This window comes from Myotis yumanensis, unplaced genomic scaffold (genome assembly GCF_028538775.1).
Source record: "Myotis yumanensis isolate MYYU_CA2020_CCGP unplaced genomic scaffold, mMyoYum1.0.hap1 SCAF_10, whole genome shotgun sequence".
In the NCBI taxonomy this organism is placed as follows: Eukaryota; Metazoa; Chordata; class Mammalia; order Chiroptera; family Vespertilionidae; genus Myotis; species Myotis yumanensis.
This window is the reverse complement of record NW_027223761.1, coordinates 40,377,579-40,399,108: the sequence shown is the minus strand read 5'-3', so window position 1 is coordinate 40,399,108 and position 21,530 is coordinate 40,377,579. Positions and strand designations below refer to the sequence as shown.

The window sequence follows — 21,530 nt, the reverse complement described above, 5'->3', positions numbered from 1 at the left end:
TTATTAGATAGGATGTGATGATGAAGGGGAAAATAAGACATTGGGGGGGGGGGGGGGTAGGGCCAGCTATCTAAATCTGTGCCAGTAACCTGCATTCTGATGCACACTCTTGCTTGCTGATAAACCTCATTCTTATTTGTGATGCCTGTCCTGCCTTGCAGAACCTGTTTCCTGAAATAGTACCATTTTACAGAGTCCATAAACCATGAACCATATACAACCCCTTTAGGGGATTGGCAGCGCTGATGCAGACAGGCGTCTGAGTATAATCTCACTTCCCCCATCCCAACTCATGGGGGGTTACAAAGCCTGAGAAAAGTCTGGAAGCCTGATCCATATTTGGGGGATAAAGGGACTAAGGGGTATGAAGGGAAAGCTTTATCCATATTCCTCGCTTAGAATTTGGAGACTGCCTCCCATGAGTCATGGCACTAATGCATCTGCAATTAAAGGTTACTTTTCTGAATATCCTCTGAGAGCCCAGCTGATTAATTCTCTGGTGCCACCTGGCAGCTTATCTGCAACAATGATAAAAGGAAAAAAATTTCAAGGTCTCAGAATGCATTGTGTGCAAAATTTACACACTTATCATTGCACTTGCAAACCATCATGAGTTTATGTGTTGTTAGAAATGAATTCATTCATACCCATGAAATGGGAACTGTCAATATGGCTCACCAAGTACACCTATATAAATTGCAGCTCCTGCCTCATAGACATATGTGAATCAAGAAGAGTTTTAAGGCAAGGTTACCTTACTCAACTATAGTTACAAACAATACTAAAATTCCTGTGCTTTCATTAAAAAGACATCAACATTTCAGATGCCCCTCATGTCTCCTGTGAAGATTGCCCAGCTCTGCAGTCTTGTCTGAAGCTTCCACCAACTTACAGCTACAGCATCTGAAACATGTTTTCAAAGATTGATAATAGGGTACAAAAATATCTAGAGGAAGTATAAATGTTTCAGTTATGCTTTTAAAAAATTATACTTATTTTTATTTTATTGCCATTCTATTTTTATTATAGTGCTATACAATGCATACATTGTACCTTTAAATTTTATTTTTATTTGGATATATTTTCAGTTTTGCTTTTGATTGGTGGTGCAAAAAGGTCCAAGTGTTTCCCAAAGAAGTGGTGAAAATGAACACTTATGGAGGTGTGAGTGTTTCCCAGAGAAAGACTCTTCTTGAAGAGCACCATGTGTTAACCTCCATCCTCTTCCCACTTCTTCATGGCTGGTAACATGTCACTGCCACAGCTGTACCACATTATGTCTGGAAGGCTTTTGTTTCTAGGTCAGAAATAAAAACTGGTGGTTAACTGAAGGGCTAGATTAGATTCAATGGTGTTGTGGAAAAAATTTCTTAATAGATTAAAAAAATGTCTAAATACCAGCTCTTAGTAGCTGCTATTTAAAAAGAACATTTTTTCCTAAAATTCTAAGGACAGATACTACCATTCAGCTCAAACTATCAGAACTCTATCACTGGTTATCTTCCCATCATACCCTGCATTATGAAGGGCAGGTACCCAGACTTCTGGATCATGATTTTATCCCTAGTAAGTAGTTCAGGACATGAATATAGGATAAGCTTAACTAGCAGGTATAGAATTAAATTGAAATTACTCAGTATTTAGGAAGGCTGTAGAGTGTATCATTACATTAGATTTTACATTCTTCTTATTTGAATATTCTTGCTAGAATAATCTGCAAAATGGATGAAAACATGCTGAAGCATTGACTTCCCTAAGTGTCCTATGTGGTAACCTCCCATTGTTATTGTTCTTAAGTTTCTGTTCTGCTTCCTTTGTTTCATTTCTACCCCTATGAACTTAACTTTCATTTCTCACTTCGATTCTGTGGGGGAACTCCTCTGTGGAGAGCTGGTCGCTGGCTTGGTGAATGAAGACTGACCAGACTTACAGCTGATCTCCTCCATTGAATTAAGACTCCTGTATATTTCCTGAAAGTAAGTGGGGGCAATTTCTGGGGACAAAGGACAGGAGGCTTTGGGGAGCAGACTGACTGTGTTTGGTGTCTTAAATTGTGATTCTGAAGATGCTCTGCTTGTGGGTGTCACTGCAGAAAAGAGAAACACTGAGTCAGGGGGACAGAGTGATCTTTAGAGAAGGGCTGTTTAAAAGAGCAGTCTTATTTATTTCTTGGAGGGGCCATTATTTCTCCAGGCTGAATTACCTCAGCTTCTCCCTATTCTGTAGTCTTGACTTTCTACCTTTCCAAGGTGAGCCAGAATACTCCTTTCCCAGACAGCAAATCCCTCCCACCTGTTCTCCAGGGAGCCTGTGAGATGGAGCCCTGTTCTCCCTTTTCATAAAGCCCAAGCTCCTGGTGAGGCCAGCAGGAGTGAGAGTACTTATCAGGAGGCATGTGGGAGGGATGGGCTCTTAGGGGCTCTGCCAGGCATCAGACCTTCTTGAAGCTGGTCCTCTTACTCTTCTGTTAAATTAGCTTGCTTGCTTTCTTTCTTTCTTTCTTTCTTTCTTTCTTTCTTTTTACAAACCTTTATTCTTAAATGTACAATAAGCTCACATAAAATACTTCTTCTTTCAGCTGTATGTGGCAACAGATGTTATCATAAGGAATCCAGATATTAAAACAGTAATGGAATTTAAGATCAGAACTGCATCCTGTCCTTTGTCCCCAGGCACAAGGAACAGCTCATTTCTGTCCAGATTCCTTCATTCATAAGTGTGGCCCTCACTCAACCAACCAGAATCGACCAAATCAGTGGTCAGAGTGTGCCCCCACCCCCTGACCCCAAGCCCTATAAATTCTTTGTTCTCTTGGAACTCTGGGCTCTCTCACACCCTATTGCTGCATCAGTAGGGGAGGCAGAGGGACCAAGCTCTGGGCTTGAATAAAAACTCTATGCTTTTTCATAGGACTCGGAACTCCCTGGTAATATCCTTTGGGGGATCTTGAAATCTGGGCATAACAATCTCTGTGTTACTTAGATTTTGATGTGTACTCTCTGTTCCTCCCTCATCTCACAGATGATATATCTGTTTTTTTATACTGGAGACAAGATCCATGTCTGGTGTATACTAACTGAATGCTCAGGGGCTATTCCAGGTCCCTCAAAACAGAAGAAAGTAAATTTTTTATTAAAATCACAATAACAAATGAATTCACCTGTGGTATAAAACTATTAATTTCTATAGAATGCACCCAAATGACTTCTTTGAAACAAATTGACCAGACAGCTAGTGTCTCCATAAATTGTGAAAGCCCCATAAGGGGTTTAGCCAACATCCTTGAAACCTCTCCTGGTCAATAACCATAATTAAAAAGGTTTACCTATTCTTGGCATCCTTATACTTGGGAATCTCAGAAAATTGCAACTCTTCCTACTCCTCTATATTCAGATTTCTATCTTCTACTCCACCTCCTTCCATCAGGGTTTTAATCTGCACCACATTAATGAACTCCCCCAAGAGTTCTAGCACCCAGGGGTGGTGGCCCTGCAAGGGGAATGAGGCATGGGCCCTCTCCTGTCAGCTCTGGCACCCCAGCAGCAGCAGGGGGATGCAGCATGTACACTCAGGAGCACTGACAGGTTAGAGGGAAATGGAGCCCTGCAATGGCAAGATAGAGGATGGAGCTCTAATGCCACCCCCACCCCCACATCTCTGCCTCAGGCGAGTCCAACAGGCTTCCACTCCTCCAGCAGGAAAGAGATCTCCTTCACACGTGGTCTACCTGTGGTTGGCAAACAGTGGCCCACAAGCCACATGCGGCTCTTTAGACCCTTGAGTGTGGCTCTTCCTAAGCCTTAGAGTACCCTAATTAAGTTAATAACAATGTACCTACCTATATAGTTTAAGTTTAAAAATTTTGGCTCTCAAAAGAAATTTAATCGTGTACTGTTGATATTTGGCTCTGTTGACTAATGAGTTTGCTGACCACTGGTCTAGGCAATTCTCAAAACTCTGCTTTTGCGTGGGTCCTAGTGCAAATACTACCAGTCCTTCAAGTCCTCTTTAGGAACCCTTTAAGAGGGGAATCTCCTGTTCCCTATACCTCTATGGTGCTCCTGGGCATAAGCCTTGTTGGTTTTTGAAGACAGACATTTTTTGAGCTCAGGTCTCTGGTAAGAGTTAGGGAGTCTGATGTGGGCCACAAACCCCTCGGTCCTCAAGGATGGACTTGGGCATTTGTTATATCCCTCCAGCATAGATACCACTCGTGTTCCCATATCTATCTCCCTGCCTGCTGTGGGGCCAAGGAGTCACTGCTTAGGTAGTGGTGGGGTCAGACTCCCTGTGTGAGGACTCAAGTTCTTCACTTTCCTCTTCTGTGTCCTGTGGCAGCAGCTGCTTTGACCTTAGCTCCTTGTAGCCTCACCATAAAAATAAATTCTGCAGCCCCAAGGCAGAATGCATGCTTTTCCTCTCTTCTGTACAGGCTCTTGGTGGGTCTCAGGATTTGTTGGATCTTGGATAGGATGAGAAATATTTGGAGGCTCTTAAACCTTGTTTGGATTATGTTGGAGCCATAAAATGATCTGTACCAACATCTCTGCAGCCAGGGGCTAACTGCATATGGCCTCTGGGCTGTTTTCAGTATCTGGCCCACTAGCTGGAATACACTTCTGTTCTCCTTCAGCCTCATTCCTTATCAGGTTCCCTTCATGTGTGATGAACATGGCATTAGTAGACAGTGTTAGCGGGTCTAAATTCATCTCCATGCAGCCTTTATAACTTTTCCCTCTGAGCACAGAGCAGAGGGAAAACTTATCTCATAATGAAGATCTTTCTTTAACCTTCAAACTTTGGCAACCATCAAGACATGGATATCTACTGAGATCTTTTCTTTTTTTCTTTATTGCTTCATAGTCCTATTTACTTGGCATTCCTTAGAGAATCCTGAGCCTAAACTGTAGCCACAGGGCCATATTGAGTCCAGGTGAGAGAAAGAACAACACTGTGTCACCACTCTATAATACCTTCCCTAACAGACCACCAGCATCCTTTCTAATTTAAATGGTCATGACCATCTATGTGACCTGATAGTTACCTGCCAGGGTCACTTAGCTGAGCTGGAGATATAGGACAGGAGACTGGGCATGCTGACATTGGCTACCTTAGCTGAGCTATTAGTGATGATCTTCTCAATGCTATAGAAAGTACTTCATTCCTGTTATCTCTCAGCCTTTTGAGAAGCCAGACTTAGTGGATTTGTGAGAAATCAACAAAGGTATGTAAGCCTAGAGATAGAGGGCAAATTATGTTGTGAAAGCCAGTAAGCACAATGTCCAAGGGCCTAAAAGAGACTAAAAGAGACACAGGTGGCTAAAATGTCACAATCCACTTATGGAAAATAGAGTCTAAGCTTGTTATCTGGCACTTGAGGACCATGGACTTTCCACATCAGTCTAATTTTGCTATCAACAATGTAGCCTTGAAGGCAGCTGACCCTCCACTTTATTGTAGCCTCATGAATTCTTCAGAAACAAAAACAAAAAGCCAATTTTTAGAAGAATTAGACAATATTACCTCTATGGGAAGAAAGAGCCCAGGCTTGATGTTGCCCTTTTGTTACAAAGTATATAATAGAACTGCCAGTCTTTCTTTCTTACCTAGTCCTATGTTTCACTCTTATCCCCTGCTCCCCATTCCCTCACCTCCTTATCCTGAAAACTATCATCATGTCTCCTTGGAAGTTGTGCTTATATCCTGCTCATCCTCTCAATTCTACTGAATCTATCTAATATTCCATAGCCCAGCACTGATCATTCCTTTTACTGTTGGAAAAGTGTCTGAAATGTTAGAAAATTGGTGAATTGTCAAAGGGCCATATGTCATTATCACTACAGGCTCATGTGATATCAAAGGCCTAGCAGTTTTCTCACACCAGCGACATTGGCATTTTCAAATTCAGACAAGGTGGTGTGTCTTCAATGAACAGGTCATTTCCTTTACCTAATACTTTATTTTTCTCCTCCATATACCATATTTCCATAATATTCAGCTTCCGGTTTAACCTTTATGTTTTCAAATTAGAATTTCTGGATAGCTCTTTACCTGTCCTCATTATTTGATTTCCTAACACACACATTTCTCTAGTATTGTTTGTCACATCAGCTTGCATATAATTTGCTGTACTTTGCAAGTGAATGTCAGGGTCATAGTGGTTTGAACTCTCTGGTCAGAATCATTTTTTTGTGTTTATGGGTATTAGTATTAGCATGTAATTTGTAGTGATGAAAAATTAGTTGAGCCCAGCCAGTGTTGCTCAGTAGTTGAGTATTGATCTATGAACCAGGAGGTCATGGTTCGATTCCCTGTCAGGACACATGCCCAGATTGCAGGTTCGATCCCCAGTGTGGGACTTGCTGGAGGAAGCCTATCAATAATTCTCTCTTATCATTGATGTTTCTGTCTCTCTCTCCCTCTTCCTTCCTCTCTGAAATCAATAAAAACCTATATTAAAAAAAGAAAAATTGCCGAAACCGGTTTGGCTCAGTGGATAGAGAGTCGGCCTGCGGACTGAAAGGTCCCAGGTTCGATTCCGGTCAAGGGCATGTACCTGGGTTGCGGGCACATCCCCGGTGGGGGATGTGCAGGAGGCAGCTGATCAATGTTTCTCTCTCATCGATGTTTCTAACTCTCTATCCCTCTACCTTCCTCTCTGTAAAAAATCAATAAAGTGTAATTTTCAAAAAAAGTAAAATTAGTTAAATGACCTTGCCTAATATTTGGAGATTTCTTTCCAAAGACTTATATCTATTTCATCTGAATTTCTAATTTTTCAGATATGTTACTTGCATAATTCTAACGTATATTTCTCCTATCTCCCTTTACCATCAACATACATACACACCATGAGGCTCCTATCAATGTCATTGGCAAATTTCCAGAAAGATGTGAAATGTTACCATTTATCAACACAAGAATTCTCAGAATTCCTGTTACTTGTTTCACCTTTGATTAACTCAATAATGTAGGAACAGACCCCTGATAGGGACCTTGAACATAGTAGGTTCATTGCAACTCTGTGTATTGAAGATAAGATCCTTGTAAGTCACTTACCATCTCTATGTACAGATCTGATAAAGGGTTTGCTCTTGCCAGGTACACACAGTGTCACATATCATGTCAAAATAATAAGAGAAATCTTTTTAAACACACAGAAAATGATGGCAATCGTTACACTGTAAATAAGCAAGTCAGAGCAGGTCTTTCTGATAAAGGAACATGGAAGGAGATTGTTGACTGAAGTATGAGAATGAATCCTACTGATACCAGGGGCAGCATTGCCTGTTGAGAGAAGAGTGGGTGTAAAAGCCCAGAACCAAAAGTGGTTTGGTGCGTTTCTTATTGAGGATGTGTTTGGCAAAGGAAAGAAGAAGAAGGAGAGATGTTGGGTCACGCAAACATCTTTTCTTTGTATAAAGGACCTCAGACCATCCTTTTGTTCAGTAAAAGTAAAGATCAATAACAACCATTACACAGAAAAAAATGAAATGTGTCATGTTAAATTAACTGAAGTATTTAAAATTGCCAGGTCACTGTGATCCTTTCTTTGTCTCTCTACCTCTTCTTTTATGTCCCTATATTTGTTCTTTTCCTGTCTTTGATTTCTATACAATTAACAATATTTATTCCCACTGTTCTTACTCTGCCCCCTTTTAACCTTTCCAATCAGGCAGAGCTCAGTGAACACGAGGAGCCTCAGTTCAGAACAGGTAGGAGGGAACAGGGACCAGCTACGATGGCTTCAGGAATCCTGGTGAACATAAAGGAGGTGATGACCTGCCCCATCTGCCTGGAGATCCTAACAGAACCCATGAGCCTGGACTGTGGGCACAGCTTCTGCCAAGCCTGCATCACTGCAAACAACAAGGAGTCCGTGAATGGCCAAGGAGAGAGCAGCTGCCCTGTGTGCAGGATCAGTTACCAGCCTGAGAACCTGCGGCCTAGTCTGCATTTGGCTAACATAGTGGAGTTGCTCAGGGAGGTCAAGTTGAGCCCAGAGGAGGAGCAAAAGACAGATCTCTGTGTGCGCCATGGAGAGAAACTCCTGCTCTTCTGCCAGGAGGATGGGAAAATCATTTGCTTGTTTTGCGAGCGGTCCCAAGAGCACCGTGGTCACCACACCTTCCTCATGGAGGAGATTGCCCAGGCGTACAAGGTAATAGACTGGGATGGAGGAAAGACAAGGCAGGAAATAGCACTTGATGGGAAATCTCAACTTTGCATTTGACTATAATTATATTGCCACCATAACCCTGAGGCCTGTGTTCACTTTTCTTCCTATGTTCACCTTCCAAGTCCTGAAAGACATTTCTGTGCATTCCACACAAATGATGAGCAGACTTTAAATCAGAAGTAGGCATTTTTATACATTGTGCTAATAGATGGAGGCTTGGTGCACAAGCAAAGCTGTCATTGTCCCTTTGGACAGGAGAGTGAATCAAGACCTAAATTCTTTCCTTACACAGGATCAAGTTTTTTCTTCTAGGGCAAAGAGAATCAATCTTCTCTTGACATAGTAATGGTGACTTCTATCATCTGAGTCTTAAAGAACACATAACCACATCAGATTTCCTTCAAGTCACAGATTCAAATTGTCATTTTGCAGTTTCTATAAACTCAAGTCTCTTTAGAGATCAACCTGATTTCTTCCCCATTTGTCCTCTCTTCTGATGATAAGAAAGCCCAAAGCTTGACCCTGATGTGATTCCTCTCTCACAGGAGAAGCTCCAGAAAGCTCTGGACAGTCTGAGTGCAAAGCAGCAGGAAGCTGAAAAATTGAGAGCTGACCTTGAAGAGGAAACAACTTCCTGGAAGGTAGGAGGAGACTCTTCCTGAGGTAGCTAGACAAGATTCTGGGCAGGACCTTGGGTCTAGTCACAAGGAGCTCCATATCTTCTTGTTCCCTGGCAGTTGATATGTCCAGATTTATTGATTAGCCATTGTCATCCTTTCCTTGGTAGGGCTTGGGCAGAAAATGAACCTGTTGCAAACTAACACAGATATTTGTAGGTTAGTTATTGTCATAGATTATCTGGTGAGGAAGGCTAGTGAATTCTGTGTTCATGTCTCTGATTATTTTGAGCCATGAATGGTTGCCAATGGCTCATGTCCCTGATGTTCAACATAGGTAGAGGTTGGGGTGAGGGTCAAGGGTAATGACTGCCCTGGGCAGCTCTGTGAAAGCTGAGCCACACCTTGGTGCCCCATTTTGTGTCAATAGTGCAGATTTGAGGCCATTATTTTTGGATGTGATGAGAAGAAATAATAGGAGTTATCAGCCTCCTCAAGAATTGTTCCCGTGCTTCCATCTCCCTTCCCTCTGAGAACTTCCAAACCAAATACTTTTATGGCTTCTAGTCTCTTCCTGATAGCTGAGTCCCTCTCTTTCTTTTTCATTCCTGAAGGATCTAATAGAGAATGAAAGCGAAAGTATCCAGAATTATTTTAAAGAACTGAGAGGTATCCTGGATTCTGAGGAGCAGAAGGAGCTGCAAAAGCTGGAGAAGGAGGAGGGAGATGTTCTCAGTTACCTGGCCCAGGGTGGCAGTGAGCTCATTCAGCAGAGCCAGTTGTTGAGAGATCTCACCTGGGATCTGCAGCGTCGGTTGCAGGGGTCAACAGCAGAGATGCTGCAGGTAAGACTCAGAAAGAATCATCAGCATCTGAATTTGAGGAAAACAAAGACTATGTTACCTCTGATGTGTGGCTGTGCTGTTTGTTGTGGTGACGCTGAGGTTCCTTTGGTCTTGTAGTAACCCTTACTTGCATCTATTTCACAGGTTATGGAAATCATCAAATGATGAATAACAAGGGAAAATATCATTTTTACTTTTATAATGTACTAATTACAGTGCAAAAGTGACTGTGGAGAAAATATCTATTGTCTCCAATTATTTTCTGCAGGGCACTATATTTGTGACCGAGCCTAGAACTTTTTTTCTGATACCTCTTTATTATCCAAGAGTTGCTTTTTCTTCATAGAATGTGTTGAGATTCTTTTCTTTTTTCTGAATAAACAATTGTTTTCTGGATAAGCAATTGAGAAGGATTGGTACTATTTATTCTTTTATTATTCAATAAATGCACCAGTGAAACCATCTCACTCTGGGCCTTTTTGGGGGAAAGTTTTAAAATATAAGTATTTTTTTACTTGTGCGAGATTTTATTCGGTATTTGTGTGTGTGTGTGTGTGTGTGTGTGTGTGTTTATAATACACATCAGTTTTTGATAATATACATCTTTGCAGAAATTTGTCCATTCTAAGTTGTCAAATTTACAAACATGAATTTAGTCATTATAATTTCTTAGAATCTCTTCCATTTCTATGGTATTACAGTATTGGCCCATCTTTTATTCCTCATTTCAGTGATTTTTTTTGTCAGTTTAGCTATATTTGCTTAATTTTATTCATGTTTTTTAAGAATAAACTTCATTGATTTATTGATTTTTAACCTTTTAATATCATAGATTTATGTTCTTACTTATATAGTTTACTTTGTATATGTATATGTATATGCACATTCACACATGAGTGTGTGTATGTGTTTGTGTGCATGTGTGTATTGGTTTAATTTATTGTTCTTTTTCTAGCTTTCTAAAATGGGAAGTTTGACCACTGATTCAACAATCTTTTCTGTTATTTTTAAATTATATAAATGCATAGTTTTAGCTATATTCCACACTTTTGGATTATTTACTTGTTATTTAGATTCAACTCAATGTATTTTTAACTTTTCTTTGTTATTTTCATCTTAACCCTTGAAATATTTGAAACTGTGTTGTTTAATTTACAAACACTTGGTGATTTTTACTTTTTCTTCTGTTGTGTATCTTAAAATTAATTCATTTCTAATCAGAAAGCATATATTTATTATTTAAGTCTTTTAAATATGTTGATACTAAAATATCTTATGTCCAAATTTTTATATGAATTTGAAAAAAATTGTGTATTGATTTGGTAAAAGGGTCTATAGATGCCATTAGAATTAAATCGAGCAGGTTGATAATGTTGGTCATGTCTTCTACATTGTGATTATTTTCTTATTTATATATTTTTCCTTTTCTTGAGTCTCTAACATTTCTTGTAATACTGGTTTGTTGTTGTTGAACTTCAGCTTTTTTCTTATCTGAGAAGCTCATTATGGTTCCTTAAATCTAAATGATAGCCTTGCTGGGTAGAGTAATATAGTTTGTAGGTCATTGCTTTTCATCACTTTGAATATTTCATGTCACCCTCTTCTGGCCTGCATAAGTCTATCAGCTGATTGGTTGAGAAATAAACTGATAGTCTTACAGGAGCCCCTTTATAGGTAACTGACTGCTTTTCTCCTGCTGCTTTTAAGATTCTCTCTCTATTCATTTCTCACTGGGTCTTTATATGCTGGCTGTCTTCTTTTTCAAGTTTCCCGACTCTTTGTTGAAGTTATCAGTGAAATAATCTATTCTTTTCTTAAGTTCATTGAGCATCCTTATAACCTGAATTTGGTTTAGAATTCTGCATTTGATAGATTGCTTACCTCCATTTTGTTTAGTTGTTTTCAGAAATTTTGTCCTGATCTTTCATTTGGGACATGTTTCTTTGTCTCATCTTTTTTGATGCCTTTCCATGTTTATTCCTATGTATTTGGTATATGTGTTACATCTCCAGCCTTGGCAGAATGGCCTTATATGGTAGGTGTCCTTTGGGAACCAGTGGTACAGTTTTCATATTCATCTGAAAAAAAGTGCTATTGGGTTGTGTGTGCTCTCTTATTGTAGTTGAGTCTTGATTGCTGTTGCACATTGGTGAGTGGAATTGCTTCTCAGGCTGAATGGCTGTCCCAATTCTTAACCTCCACACATGGGTATGGTACCAGCCAATTTCATCTCCACCCTTCCTACCAGCCTCAAGGTGGCTTCTTCAAATTTTTAGTTATAGCAATCTGTTCATCTTGTCATCATGTGGTTCTCAAAGGTGGTTATTCTATAATTTAATTATAATTTTGATATGAGTTTTGGAGGAAACAAACACATTATTTACCTAGTCCACCATTTTGTCCAAGATTCTCTTTTTACTTTTGCCAAATTTGTATCTTTGAATCCAAAATATGTCTCCTGTAGGCAGCAATACTATAAGTTGCTTTTTAGCTAGACCAGCGATCTCTGTCTTTCAAATGGTGAATTAAGGCAATGACATTTAATGCAATTATCAGTGTAGCTCTATTTAACTTATATTATGCTATTAGCTTTTATATGCCACCTACAATTTTCATTGTTCTCTTTCTCATTGAATAGCTTCTTTTGAGTTAACCAAATATTTCTAGTATAAAATTTATTTTAAACTTTTTTACTTTTGTGGTGGTTATTCTTCTCATTACAATATGAATCCTATTTTATCAAGATCTATTGCATATTAATACTAAATTAATTCCAGTAAAATATGGATACTTGCCTCCAACATTGCTTTATATTACTTCAGCCACAGTGCAATGATACTTTTAATATGGGGACTTAATCCAATGCAGGCCCATGCCATGCCGGTCTTATAATTATTTGATATAACTGGGAAGATATACTTTTAGGTGAAATTTATATGAGGAAATAATTTTTTTTTCTTCAAGAACTGAGGATAAACTCAATAAAGAGGTAAATAGAGTTTAGAGAATGACATAAACCAGGTCATGATTACAATATTTGAGCTTCAAAATGAAGCTTGATTAAATTGCAACTGTCCCCCAAATTCCTTTTCATCTTCTCTATTGTACCTATTTTTAATTTCTTTTTGTCATGTACAACAACAAGACCCTAATAGAGAGAACAAAGCATTTTATTTATTTATTTATTTTGGTGTATGTTGATCCTCTGGTTGGCCTAGTTTTGAGTGTCATGAAAAAAGTTAGTCTCAGATAGGTGATACCAAATATATTTGTGCATATCTGTTTAAAGGAATAAATCTGTGATGATAAACAAGTTCAGATGACAAAAAAATTAATAATATGGACTAAACTGTCGTGTTTGAGACTGAAACGCAGTAAATATTGTAGTATTTAGAACAGTGACCAAGTAGATGTTGTTAACATGGACAAAGGTCTAGAAAAGAGGTAGTAATTTGTTTGCTGAAAAGTAAGTTACATAGTAAAGAGCCTAAGTTACTGGTTCCTCTGGCTGCTTTACTAGACATTATAGTAACCTGCATTTAAGAGACAAATCTGAGTAAAAATAAAGACTTTGGGAAAAAATTATACATAAGTGTGTGTCGAATTTAAGGGTGTAGATAAGATCAACAGTGGATAGTGGGTGAAACAAGAAGGGAGATTTGAGAAATGCCTACATTAATACATTTGTTTGCTTGTACATTCAGTGGAAGCCATGTGAATTTTTGAGGAATACTGTAACTACTCATCTTTGATTCTTCCAATCAAGGCATAAAACTTGACAAGTAATAGTTAATCACTTTACATTTGTGTTGAATAAATGAGCAAACCATGAATTATTCAAATCATCTCATAAGGAGTCTTATAAACATGGGAAAATATGAGGGGCCTCATGCTTTTCTCTAAATATGTCTCATCTCCATATACTGGAAGCTAAAGGTGTGCTGCCACAACGGTCAATATTTTAGGAAAACTGACAACTGTTCATGAGTCTTCTGAAATGATAGACCTGGGTCTTTACTATTTTGTTCTCACTTTAGGACCATCTCTATTCCCACTGATCAGGGGAGACCTAGGGATGTGATGAAGCTTTGTAAGTGAGGAGGACTTACTACTTTTTGACTCATGTTTTCTCTTTTGTCCCTAGGATGTGAATGGCATCCTGGAAAGGTATGTGTGGAAGATGAACAATGAATGTTTTGTCCTGTAAAAAGAGGTTTAAAGCCATTAAAGTTATCTGGTAGTTAATTAGGATAAAATATTGCTCAGGGCAGAACAAGCTGGTTGTAGTTTTAGCTTGAATTTCTGTTCACATATGGATTAAGTATTTTTTAAATTTTTTTATTGTTTAAAGTATTTCAAATAGTAGTACATATGTCTCTCTCCTTTTTTTTATTGCTTAAAGTATTACAAAGGGTATTACATATGTGTCCTTCCCCCTCTCCCCCACCCTTGACAATCTCTCTCTCTCTTTTTTCCCCTCATTTGACCTTCCCCAACATAAAAGGACCTGGTATCTTCTATTCCCAGAGCAGAAATTTAAATGTAACTGAGTTGTCACAAATTCTAGCTGCTTAGAAGCTGAAGAAAACATGACATTTCAACAATAAATCCTCACCTATGTACTGCAGAAATCTGAGTTAGATACAGACATGCTGATTGAACAAAATTAATGTGTTCACATGAGCCTGATATTGCAACATCTTATGTTTACCTGCCTCTAATCCAAACTCGGCAACTTCTCCCCACCTAAATATCCTACCATAAAATCTGGTTCATTCTCAATAGTTATAAAATACTGAAATCAAAATAGTTTCTCTGTATTTTCAAAAACAAACATAAATATCAAGGAATATTTTGACCCTGGCAAAAACAATTGATCCATCTTTCTCACGAACTTTTTAAAAAAATTTATTTCAGAGAGGAAGGGAGAGGGAGAGAAACATCAATGATGGGAGAGAATCATTGATCGGCTGCCTCTGTCATCCCCCTTACTTGGGATTAAGCCTGCAACCCAGGCATGTGCTTTTGACTGGAATTAGATCTGGGACCCTTCAATCCACAGGCTGATGCTCTATCCACTGAGCCAAACCAGCTAGGGCTCTTGCTTATATACTTTTGACCTCATTGGAAGGGCACCATCTTTGTGTCTAAAAATTTTTTAATCCTCACCCAAAAATACTACTTTTTGCCCATTGACCATCAGATAGTGATTGGAATGTAGGGAGGGTGGTAGTGAGGGAGAGAGAGAGAGAAAGAGAGAGAGAGAGATCAATATGAGAGAGACACATCGACTGGTTGCCTCCCACACATGCCCCAACTGGAAGTTCAAACCTACAACCCAGTCACATGCCCTTGATAGGAATAGAACCTGCGACCCTTCAGTCTTCCGGCAGATGCTCTAACCACTGGGAAAAATGGCTACTGCTATGTCTAAATTTGAACATCTACTTAACAACATCAATCTCTTCCAAGCACATGAAATTCAGACCACTGTAAGTACAGTGTCAATAATGTCTTTTCCAAGTGTTACATTTTTTTCCCAGAGCAACTGAAATCTCAGATATTGTTCCTGATGCCTCCCTACTGGGGAGTAACATTTAAAGGTCTTGTTCCTCTCCAGACAGTATTTTCACACAGTATGTCTCAAACCACCCAGAGCTAGGTTCTGCAACCTTCCTTTCTTGTCATAATGCTGAGACTCTACATCAATGTCATGGATTTTCTTTACATTAATTCATTTCAAGGTACCAAATTTTGCATTTTAAAGAAGTCTACTATTGTATATAATTTCATTTGATTTTTAGAAGTTAGAGAGGGAGAAGATATTCATGTTGAAAAGAATAAACTATGCTTCTGAGAGGTATACTCCTTCCCAAGATCAAACAAAAGGCACCAGGGAAAGTGGACCAAGCACAATTTTTCTGGCTCTAAGCTCAGAAGCCTACCCTCTAGTTCCTCAGTGGTCCATGAAAGGGGGCTGAAAAGTATTCAATAGGGTGAATGGATAAAAATCAGTGGTTTGGGAGAGACAAAAATTTCAGAGGTGTGGAGATCTTGTTTTGTCGTCCCTAGGAGTAAGACCTTCACTCTGAAGAAGCTAGAAACTCTTTCCAAGGAACAAAGGAGAGTGTTCCAAGTTCCTGATCTGAGAGGAATGCTGCAAGTGTTTAATGGTGAGGAATGCTAGAGCAATGGGTGGCTGTGGATTCTTGTTATGATGGTGGTTAAAGAGGAAGAAGAGTTCAGTTTCTAGGTCTTGGTAGAGGAGACAAAGGAAAATGGATGTTATGTGCTGACTATATGGGCATATTCACTGGGGAGTGGTCAACTGCCTTGTTCACCTCTCATTCTTCCATGTACTACCTTACATAGGCACCAGTCTTTCCCCTGATTTGGAGAGAAAATAGATTTTAATGTAGACTCTTTTGCTTATATTTTATATTATGTATTCTTTCTACTTTCAGAACTGACAGAGGTGCGCCGCTACTGGGGTAAGTAGAAATCACAGTATCATGAAGCTACCCTGTCCTCATCTTTTAGAATATTGCATTTCTATTAGGTCTCTTTACTAATGCAAATAAGATATTAGGATAAATGTAACACAAGGCAAATATTCCTACTGATTAAGGAAGGGTGTTCAAATCAGAAAAAAACAAAAGGCAGCAAAGATAAGATGGTGACAGTGGTGCAGATACACTCAGTTTGTTAGATGCACCCAAAGAAAAAGGCTCTACACAGAAGTGGGTTAGGGTGTGAGAGGTTGTGAAGATCCATGTGTTCCTTCCAACACACATGCATATTATATTTCTTCAATGTTATACTGCTCCTTAAAAACCAAAATAAGTTTTTCCCAGTTCCTACTCATTTTATTCTGAAGATCTCTCTTGCAATGTCACAAGTAATAGCACATTGTTTTGCTCACCCAGCACTGTAATTTTTTACAGCAAATGTGACCCTGGATCATCGGAGGGCTAATTCAAATAGTGCTATTTCTGCGTATGAGAGAGAAGTGAGAAGTGACTTCAGTGACTGTTTTCAGAGAACACATTGTCCACCTGAGAAAGAAGATTATGAAGATTATGGTGTCCTGGGATTACCATCTATCACATCAGGGAAGCATTACTGGGAGGTAGATGTGTCACAGAAACATGCCTGGATTTTGGGGGTATGTGTGGGGAAATATCCTGTCTCCACTTGGATGGATATTGGAAAACAAGTTAAAAATCAGCCTGATTGCTCTCAGTATCAACCTAAAAATGGGTACTGGGTTATAGGGTTAAAGAATTACTCCAAATATAAGGCTTTTGTGAATTCTGCCTTCTCCAAACGCTCGTCCTTAACCCTGTTCCTGACCGTTCCTCCCCATCGTATTGGAGTTTTCGTAGACTACAAGGCTTGCACTATCTCATTTTTGAATATCACAAACCATGGATTTCTTATCTATAAATTCTCTTCATGTTGCTTTAATCAGGAAATTTATCCATATTTCAATACTATGAAATGTTCTGACTCTCTGAAACTGTGTTCTCCAAGCTCTTAAACCTCACATACCCTCACCCACTTCGGTGTAGACTAGAGTCTCTTTCCTTGAATGCATCTAACAAACGGAGTGTTTCTGCATCACTGTCACCATCTAATTTTTGCTGCTTTTTTTCTTCTGATTTGAATACCCTTCCTTCATCAGTAGGGTATACAATTTGCCTCATGTTATATTTATCCCAATATCTTTTTTTTATTGCTTAAAGTATTACAAAGTATATTACATATGTCTCCTCCTCCCCCACACCCTTGACAATCCCCTGGCCTCCCCTACCTCCCAATCCCAATATCTTATTTGCATTAATAAATAATGATAATTCATCATTTTTACAATTCTAAGAAAAATGACTAATGGCTCATTAAAAAATTACATGCATGTATGTAACATCTTTACCAATTTTTCTAAAATCTCATGTCCTCTGCTTCTGACAGAAGATGATGGAAAGTTTTCTAACAACTTTTGTACATTATTGTAAATCCTGTATAAGAGTCATTCACTTCAGAATGAGTCCTCAGGAGTGTGTCAGTTTACACCGTGATGTTCATTATTCATTAAGGAGTGAAGGAGAAAATATTATAAATAATATGTACCAAGAGTGGAAGCTTTGTGTCCAGAGTGTCTGAGTTCAAGTCCAGTCTCTCCAAATATGCACAATGAACCATTAAAATACTTGAATGCATGATTTTATTTTCTTTAAATGGTCCTGGTAATAAAACCCACCATAGTTAGAATCATTGTGAGAAGAAAAATGTCATTAAGTGTATAATGTGTAAGTGTCTCAACTGAATAAACATTTTCCCCACTAATTACTGAGAAATATAAATGGTGTCAGTGTCTCATTAAACAGGTTTTTGCGTTAAGGGGAACTCGGGTGGTTTTTACTGAAGTCTCATGATTCAGATCTCAGATACCTCTGTGCTGCTGTCTGGACTACTCCAGCTCTGCCAGTGATAGATAAGTCTCTGTGTGTGTGTATGTGTGTGTGTGTGTGTGTGTGTGTGTGTGACATTGAGCATTTTATTATAATTCTGCTGTCACTACATATTAGTCCTGATCAAATAAACTAAATTCTAGAACATTCTATTTCACATTTGTAAATATATAGACTGAGTGGCCAGATTATTATGACCACCTGATGTTTGCAGGCAAATTAGCTATAATTTCGCCCTGAAGTTACTAGAGGGCCAGACCATTATAAATAGGGAAGCAAGTTGTTTACCACAACAGCAGAAGTGATTTTTTTCTGAAGATATGGGTAAACAATGCGATTTAACAGCCTTTGAACGTGGGAGATATATACTGAGTGGCCAGATTATTATGACCACCACATCAGTACTTTGTTGGGCCACCTTTTGCCTTTAATATTGTGGCAATTCTTCTTGGTATTGACTCCACGAGATGTTGAAAGGTGAGGCGAGGAATCTGACACCATGCCTGATGAATAGCACTGTCCAGTTCTGTGAGATTTGATGATTGTGGAACCAGCTGCCTGATGGCTCTTTTAACTTCGTCCCACAAATGCTCAATTGGATTGAGATCTTGTGATTGTGATCTTAGGAGCCACCTAAGCAAGGTAAAGTCTCCCTTTGAAACCACTCCTGCACAATACAAGCACCATGGCATGGCGCATTGTCTTGTTGGGATATACCATCAACATGATAGGATGAACTTGATCAGCAATGATACTTAGGTATGTTGTGCTATTCAGACGTTGTTCCACACAAATTAAAGGGCCCAAATCATGCCAGGAAAACATGCCCCAAACCATAACACTGTCTGCACCAGCTTGACAGGTTGTACTCATGCATGTGGGGTGCGTGCTTTCATGCTGTTTCTGCCAAATTCTCACTCTGCCATCTGCATGATGCAACTGGAAACGTGATTCATCGGACCACATGACTCTTTTCCAATGCTTGACTGTCCAATCCTTGTGTTCCTGTGCGAATTGGAGACTTTTTATCTTGGTAACTGCAGACAGCAAAGTTGTTCAAACAGGTTTTCGGCTTCCATATCACATACGATGCTGTGTACGGCTAATTTGCCTACAAATGTCAGGTGGTCATAATAATCTGGCCATTCAGTGTGTGTGTGTGTGTGTGTGTGTGTGTGTGTATATATATATATATATATATATACACATATACATACATACATACATATATCTCTTACTTGAGGTATTATTGTAGAAATTAAACAATAAAATGTTTTTAATAACCTCTATCATTGCTAGTACATAATTAGTAATCAAGTATGCTGTCCTCTTACTGTGACTGCAATAAATTATTTTAAGAACACATATTAGTTTAGTTTACTCTCACCATTATCATTCTAATTTGTTTAAGAAATAAAGTAAATTGATGAAAGAATTGTAACTTTCTTTAAATTTTAGTTGATTGTAAAATAAATATTTCTGCATAGTTTCCTAGTCTAATATTTCTCATTTTTCTACAGTAAATGTATGTCATTGACATTGAATTTGGGTTATGTTTGCTCTGTATTAAAAAGTTATTATTGCCCTCTGCAGCAGTTGCTGTTATTGCAATTAATCCAAGAATTATAGTGATTAGCATGCCAATAAACCTTTTTGACTTCTTCAATATTCCTTTTACAATGGCTTGGAGAGCTCCAGCTAGAGAACTTTCCTGCCATCATCGATCTATCTGTACAGGTAACTATACTCCTGTTCTGGCTTGCAATAGATACAAGCTCTCTCTACTGTGATTAAAAGGTATAGAGTTATTTATACAAGTTAATAAGGTACAATTAAAACAAGAATTTTCCCAGTCCCAGACACATAGGCATTCCGGCAACTCCTGTCGAATAGTTGTTCATTCTTATTCCTTCTTCTTCTGGTTTTATAGGCCCACGATCTTCAAAAAGTCCAGGCATCCAATTAGAGTCATTTGTATATATAGGTACAGTCACATCTGTCCAAGATACCCCTCTCATTAATGGAGGATTTGGGATGTAGGCCCAATAAGTATAGTTCAGCCCTTTTACTTGGGTAGTGAGGACAGCCAGAAATTATTTTTGGCAAAATCCATTGAGTCCTTTTTAAAAACTGAGTTCTTTTGTCTATAGGATAAATATTATGAATTTTTCCCATAAAATTACTAAAGGCTCTCTGCCAATCATCTGATAATTGCCAATGGATATCTCATTAGAGCTTTGTAAAATTTCAGTGAGGTTTACAACCTGTAAAGGTTGCATTCACCTTGTGCACCAGACAAATTGAGGCTAATGTACAGTAGAAATTACAGTTACATCAGCCCCAGAATCCACCAGGCTGATAATTTTTATTCCCTCCGGGAACATTACTGTAAAAATTGAGGTCTTTGGCCTCCTAAGACTGTATGCTAAAAAACCTTTTTTTCCTGTGCTACTAAATCCCCCAGTTCGCTTAACTGGTGCTGTATGCCCTATTTGTTTATAGGGAAGTAATAATAACTGTGCCATTTTTTCTCCAGCCTTAATACTAGCAGATATTATAACTAATATTTCTCCTTTATAATCTGTATTAATAACTCCAGGAGCATGTTTAGCTTTCCCTTGTGGGACCCTTACCTTCAGACAATCCTTTTTCATATGTCCCACTTTCCCACATCCATAGCATTTAACAGGATGGGAATTGCAGTTTTTAATGCATCAGCAAGAAAATTATTATTATTATTAATTATTTATATAAGATTTTAATAAGATTATTATTATTATTATATTAGTATTATTTGTATAACTTTAGAAAATGATTGGGCCAGGGTGCCAGCCTACTCCATTTTTGACTAAGCCTTTAAGCAACAAGCTCTAATCTGTGTAATAATAGCATCCTCTAACAGTACCTGTTGCTGTAAGCTAATATGTGTCCCAGTTCCTGTTAACTGGTCAAAATTAGATCTAGGTGGATTTTGTTGGGCATTAATCATCGCCACTCTCCTGGCTTCTTCCCACCACCAGGACTTAAATTGCAGATATTGACCTGGGGCTAATACTGCCTTAGCTATTGCATTCCAGTTATATGGAATTAATTTATAACCTGCATAAATTGATTATATATTAATTAATATATAAAAATTAATAATATATAATTATATATAATAATATTATAATTAATAATATATGTAACCCTTGAGGGTATTGAGCATTAGCAGCTCTTTGTGTCCTCAGGAGGGGGGTGGAGGCTCAGACCTAACGCCTGATTAACAGCTAGTGCCATTTTACTTTCACTTTTCCGCAGCTGTGCAGCCAACTCCTGAGGACTTTTATTCTCTTTCTTTTCCTTACTACTGTAAGTGATAACTCTTTTAGAGTCCACAAAAGCTCCTTCTCTCCGTTTCCCTTCTCACCACCCTTTT

At 38.5% G+C, this 21,530-nt stretch overlaps 1 protein-coding gene across 1 annotated transcript; it reads left to right on the top strand.

Moving 5' to 3' along the window:
• Positions 1 to 1,870: 1,870 nt before the first annotated feature.
• LOC139017264 (tripartite motif-containing protein 5-like) lies at positions 1,871 to 17,989 on the top strand. The gene is made up of 8 exons (XM_070425431.1): positions 1,871 to 1,976; positions 7,676 to 8,161; positions 8,725 to 8,820; positions 9,411 to 9,641; positions 13,786 to 13,808; positions 15,714 to 15,814; positions 16,106 to 16,132; positions 16,586 to 17,989. Exons 2-8 carry the CDS (start codon positions 7,742 to 7,744, stop codon positions 17,179 to 17,181), a joined length of 1,494 nt encoding a protein of 497 aa, XP_070281532.1. The 5' UTR covers positions 1,871 to 1,976; positions 7,676 to 7,741; the 3' UTR covers positions 17,182 to 17,989.
• Positions 17,990 to 21,530: the final 3,541 nt, after the last annotated feature.

Coding starts and splice junctions, on each gene's coding strand:
- LOC139017264 (XM_070425431.1), top strand. CDS start 7,742: ATGGCTTCAGGAATCCTGGTGAACATAAAGGAGGTGATGACCTGCCCC. Junction 8,821..9,410: donor AGGAAACAACTTCCTGGAAG/GTAGGAGGAGAC, acceptor TCATTCCTGAAG/GATCTAATAGAGAATGAAAG. Junction 15,815..16,105: donor AATGCTGCAAGTGTTTAATG/GTGAGGAATGCT, acceptor TTCTACTTTCAG/AACTGACAGAGGTGCGCCGC.